The following is a 6,000-nucleotide window of genomic DNA, read 5'->3' as shown; positions in this document are numbered from 1 at the left end:
AAGAGTAACGAAATGAACAGAAATATGACACTCTTGCCATCACCTTGAAACGTAATTGCAATTGTAATTTCAGAGTAATCCTTAATACAGTATTTATAATACTGTACGATTGACAGGATTCAGAAATGATTAACATGCTGATTAGCATTAGCATGCAATGATGCATCTGCTTGTTTACAATTTATATGGATATTTAAAACGGGTAACACTTTACAATAAGGTTTTATTTGTTAACATTAATGTATTAACTAACATGAACTAACAATGAGCAGTACATTTGTTACAGTATTTATTAATCTTTGTTAATGTTAGTTAATATAAATCCAGCTGTTCATGTTAGTTCACCATGCATTAAAGTAAAGAAAATACAACCTTTGATTTTAACAACATGTTAGTAAATGTTGAAATTAATATGAACTAAGATGAATAAATGCTGAAGAAGTATTGTTCATTCTTATTTCATGTTAACTAAGGTAGTTAACTAATGAACCTTATTGTAAAGTGTTACCAAAACATGATATTAGTTGCTTTAACTGAAATACAAAATGTAATAAAGTTTTCAAAAAATTTATTAACGCTTTCACCAAATTATGTACATATCGGGTCATATACAGTATGAGGGGGGAAACAACTACTGGGAGTTACAGTTATATCGAAAACTTAAACAGAAACAGTCATTTCATATCTTTCATGTGCACAAAACTACTACAGTATTTCATAGTACAAGTTATTAATGTAATTTGTTCTACTAGTAATATGTCATCCTAAATATAAATAATACAAAATACACAATTTTTTTGGCCCAAAATCCTGGTTTGTAAAGTCATTTTATTCCCTTATATACAAAAAGACAAATTCCAATCATAAGAAATCTAGTAAAACAAACCTTTTTGTCTTTTTTCTCTGTGATGTGCATTTTGTAGGTGAGTTTTGTCAAAAAAAATTGCGACACACAATTGAGTTTGACCAATAAAAGTAAAACTTTGAAGAAACTGAAAGTTTAAATAGAGAAGGTTTCACAGCGTGTGTGAGAGGAGTGCATCATCAGAGCTCATCATGGTTCACAGGATCACTGCTGGGCTGAATAAAAACCCCCTCCATCACCTTCCAGTAGTTATGCTGATTGGGTGAAGGCATTCCATGGACCTCACGCTGGCCTCTGATTGGATGACCAAACTGCTCTCCTGTAACACTGAGGAAAACCTCAGTGCCGACGTGTTTAAATCGCACCGCGTCGTCACGTTCCCAGTATGTTGCGCTGCACTGAACGCTCCATACGTCTAAATCATCTCCTTCTCCATTTTCGCCAAACGCACTCACTTCCTGCAAACACAAACCCGCTTGTAATAACCTGGGTTATGCTCTACTACAGTTATGATTCAAGTCAAGCCACCTGGACATGTAGGTTAAAGGAGAACTCCGGTCAATTTTAACATTGAGCTCATTTTTTTGTAAATTTGGAGTGCTGTCAGTACAGAGAACAACAACAAAAATCGGTGTTGCCTACACCGTGTTATCCTCTTTTTAAAATTTGCACCCTGTTGACTTCAATGGGGCAAGTTTTAAACCTGCTTTTAGCCTCTTAACATCCTTGATGTGTCATTACAAGTGCCCAGCCAATGTGAGTGATTCCTTCAGAGTGAACACGGTGAATCTGACTGCAGTAGATGTGAAAGATATGAATAAAAATGATGTTATTTCAGCCAGCGCACATACCTGTATTTACATCCTGTTTTCAGTTGAAGTCCACAGTAATCGATTGTCGAGTTCACGCGCGTGATCATAGGTAACTAAGCAACAGTGGAGAACTCGACAATCGATTACTGTGGACTTCGATCGAAAACAGGAAATAAATACAGGTATGTGCGCTGGCCGAATTAACTTCATTTTTATTAATATCTTTCACATCTACTGCAGTCAGATTCACTGTGTTCACTCTGAAGGAATCACTCACATTGGCTGGGCACTTGTAATGACACATCAAAGATGTTAAGAGGCTAAAAGCAGGTTTAAAACTTGCCCCATTGAAGTCAACAGGGTGCAAATTTTAAAAAGAGGATAACACGCAGGCTTGGGAGGGTTACTTTAAAAATGTATTCCGTTACAGTTACAAATTACTTCCTAAAAAAAGTATTCAGTAACGTAATCCAAGTACTATAATATGAAAATAATGTAACTGATTACTTTTGGATTACTTCAAGGTCACATGTATATAAATAAAGTCAAGCAAGAAGAAATATTATTAAAAACAAATTTAAATTTTTTTTATTTATTAAGAATTTGGTCCAGTGTACAATATTTGCAAAATATACACACAGGCCTGAATATATATATTTATGTAAAGGGCTATACAGACATCTAGTGGCTAATGTATGGTATTACAGATTATTTTGTTTTATTTTTAACTAATTTTTAACAAAAAAAATAAAAACACAACATTTAGTTGTGTAAAATAGTTTATTTTAAAATAGGCCTACATGTTGACTAAAGCCGTGATCTTTCTTAATTTGCCTGACTGAACTTGGGGCGTTGGCAGTGGGAGTTCCCCTACGTTACCTAGACAGCGAACATCCTGTTACGTGAGAAAAGATTAAGAAAGGACATTTTGGGTACTAAAAAAGCTACTCTCCTAATTTCTACAAAATAGCAGCGGGATTTCCATGAATTAAAAGCGATTTTACCCGCAGGCAGCATCGTTTCTACTAGCAGCAGTGATTCAATCTGCGTCTGAGGAGATTGTAGAAGGCTGTTATTTGCGCATGCACCAGCGTGTGGCACACGTGAGTCATTACTGGCAACAGAACCAGGAACTACTGTATAATCAAGCAGCGCTTAATATAGTCATAGTGTTATTATGCCAAAATACTTATTTATTTAGTTTCAAATGAAACCATTGTAATCCTGAAAGTATTCCCCCTTTTTTCAAAATGTAACTATAATCTGATTACAACGTTTTTTGACGTAACTGTAACGGATTACAGTTATTGGATTTTTGTATCCTGATTACATAACGCCGTTACATGTATTCCGTTACTCCCCAACCCTGATAACAAGATGTAGGCAACACCGATTTTTGTCGTTGTTCTCTGTACTGACAGCACTCCAAATTTACAAAAAAATGAGCTCAATGTTAAAATTGGCCAAAGTTCTCCTTTAAGTTAGGAGAGTATTGTGCGGGTGTACCTGGTGGTTAGACAGCGGGGAGCTGAAGTGATGCGAGTGGAGGTTGCGTCCAGTCTTCATGTGTGTAATTCGGATGGCCTCTCCGCACCGTATGGGCGTCCCGCGCTGACAAACGCGGTCTGGTTTCCCACGGATACGCCAGTAGCTGTTGGCATCCTCGGCCGAATCCACGCCTGTTACTGACTGCTGGCCACTACCTGCAGGGTATCGTGTAAAAAACGTTTGGTACATTTGAGCATACATGGTACTCTGAGAATATAACAGTAGCTTTTTATAATACATTTAAAAAATAAATACATGATACATCACTGAGAAGTAACCTCTTCAGCTTTCTCATGTATTTACATATCCAGATTCTTTAATTGCACGTTATAATTAGTTATTATTGATAATTAATATATTATATTAATATATAATATAATATATAATTATACTGCTAGAAGTTATATAAACATTATCATATCAAGAATCAATTATACAACATTTTCCTGCTATTTGGATCCACTGAGTAAAATATCAATTTATTTTAATTTTATCTTTACTTAATCAGGATAAAATTGTAATTTTGCAAGAGGGTCCTGGATTATTATTACTATTCATATTATTATTACATAATCATCAAAATCATTATTAATAATTTATATTATTTTTCTTTATTATTCAGGGTGAACATTCACTATTGTTAAATTTATGTAGAGACACATATAGATAATTATACAAACAGTTTTACCTAAAGAACGGCTAAAATATCTGGATCCACTGAGTGAAATATCACTCATTATTATAACGTGTGTATATATATATATACACACACACATGTGTGTATATGTATAATGTATATATATATATATATATATATATATATATATATATGTGTGTGTGTGTGTGTGTGTGTATAAAATAGTACATTTCTAAAGCATTTAATGCCACTTCGAACAAAGAAACTCATGCGACTCGAAGGAAAACCATAGTATTACCATTGCTCATGTCAAAAATGGCATTACCATTACCTTTGCTTTAGTATATTGTAGTGCACCTGTCGCCATGATGATTACATGCATTCTTCAGGTAAACATATTATATCATAACCAACAAAAATAAAACCATTGAATAAGAGACAGAATAAGAGTCTATAAATGCTTTCAGAAAGGCAGATACAGTTCTTTGCAGATCACTGATGGGAAATATTACTAATCATCATTAGCTTCCTGGCTAATGCATGCATGCACCAGCTGGTATTACACTAAGCACAATAATATAAGTGAATAACAGGCTCAAAGTGAATATTAAATGGTCGGCTACAACATAAGCATCCTTTAACCAAATTGTTAAAGTTTATGCTCAGAGTGGTTTTACCTGATCCGTATTTGACATCATGAGAGTGAAGTCTGACGCTGTGCCGTGTGTTCATCAGTTTGATCAGGGATCCACATGTCACGTAGCTGGAGTCCAAATCACTGGCCCCGCACTGGGCAAACATGAAACATACTAAAATAAAACCCAGAAAGACAGATAGAACTCTTAATGGTCCCATTGTTACAGCTAGTGTCTATGTACATCACAGAAAAATGGAAAAGGAGAGCCCCATTCAAACGCTGACTCGATTTCTAACCAATCGCATCATGACAAGTCCGAAAACAAGGAAGTGATCCGCGCGCACACTCGGAGATCAGTGATTGGTCGAGGATGATGTGACGTGACCTTATGTTATAAAGTAGGCCATTAGTTCATATGTAATTGCTCTTTCTGTCAGAATGACACTGGAACTATTCTTCACTTGTTTTGGTCGTGCAGTTATACTATGCAACTTTGGAAAGATGTTAGTTGGTTTATCTCAAGCAATATCTTGCAAAATATCTCTATGAATCCCAAAACTGTTATTTTTGGATTTTTTTGAAGCGGATTCAAATGCCTGCTTTATAATAAATTTAATTATTTTCCTATGTAGATTTTATATTCACAAATGTAAGTTTTCAAATTGTAAACCAATTTTTTTTGGTATTCTTACAAGAGATAAACATTATTTGATTACAATTTCTTCTAAAAGCACTCAGAACATGTACAATTTGCAAGACCTACAAACTTTTTACCATAATAAATGTTTAGATATCTTTTCATTTAAGTAATGCCCTCTGTCTTTCTTTTTTTGTCTTGTTTTTGTTTTTTATTTGATTTACATCACTGTCTTTCAACTGTTTTTTGTTTTGTGCGATGATGTTGTTGAAGTGTTTTCTTTCACTATTTTTATATTTTTGTTATTCTTAATAATTATTGTTGTGTTCTGATTCTGTTATTTCACATTGTAAACTGAATGTTCAAATAAAGCATAAAAAAAAATAATTCATAATACATCTTGTTCTCATGGCATTGATTAAAAAAAACAATTAGTTCACATTTAAATAGTTAGAAATATCACAAAACTTTAATTCATGAAGTCTATTTGAATATATATCCATGGATATTTACACATATTTGTTATAAGTTATTATTGAAAGTTATGTTAACGGAATCATATCAATAATCACTTAGATACAAACATTATTTTTTTAAGAGCGGCTAAAATGTAAGTAGTTAAATATCAGTTTATTATTGTTGTTGTTGCTATTATTATTATTGTTTACTGTTATTTTATTTTTATTTTTCAATATGGATTAATTTTTATCAATTTATGTAGCCTACACATATTTTGAAGTCTTTGCTACAATTCAATTAACAATTCTGATGTTAGATACAGCTACAAAAGAAAAAAACAAGCAAACATAAAAAATTAATCCATTGTCATATATATATATATATATCATGACATATCATATGTGA

At 33.2% G+C, this 6,000-nt stretch overlaps 1 protein-coding gene across 1 annotated transcript; it reads right to left on the bottom strand.

Annotated features, from left to right (window-relative positions):
* Positions 1–282: 282 nt before the first annotated feature.
* Positions 283–4,847, bottom strand: sdf2l1 (stromal cell-derived factor 2-like 1). The gene is made up of 3 exons (XM_079873084.1): positions 4,540–4,847; positions 3,184–3,380; positions 283–1,323 (listed from the first exon to the last, which is right to left on the bottom strand). The coding sequence occupies exons 1-3, from the start codon at positions 4,715–4,717 to the stop codon at positions 1,045–1,047; spliced, it is 654 nt and encodes a 217-aa protein (XP_079729210.1). The 5' UTR covers positions 4,718–4,847; the 3' UTR covers positions 283–1,044.
* Positions 4,848–6,000: the final 1,153 nt, after the last annotated feature.

Source organism: Squalius cephalus (assembly GCF_949319135.1).
Source record: "Squalius cephalus genome assembly, chromosome: 5".
NCBI lineage: Eukaryota > Metazoa > Chordata > Actinopteri > Cypriniformes > Leuciscidae > Squalius > Squalius cephalus.
This window is presented reverse-complemented; position numbering and strand designations above follow the sequence as displayed.

Coding starts and splice junctions, on each gene's coding strand:
- sdf2l1 (XM_079873084.1), bottom strand. CDS start 4,717: ATGGGACCATTAAGAGTTCTATCTGTCTTTCTGGGTTTTATTTTAGTA. Junction 3,381..4,539: donor TGATGTCAAATACGGATCAG/GTAAAACCACTC, acceptor GATACCCTGCAG/GTAGTGGCCAGCAGTCAGTA. Junction 1,324..3,183: donor CCCCGCTGTCTAACCACCAG/GTACACCCGCAC, acceptor TTGTGTTTGCAG/GAAGTGAGTGCGTTTGGCGA.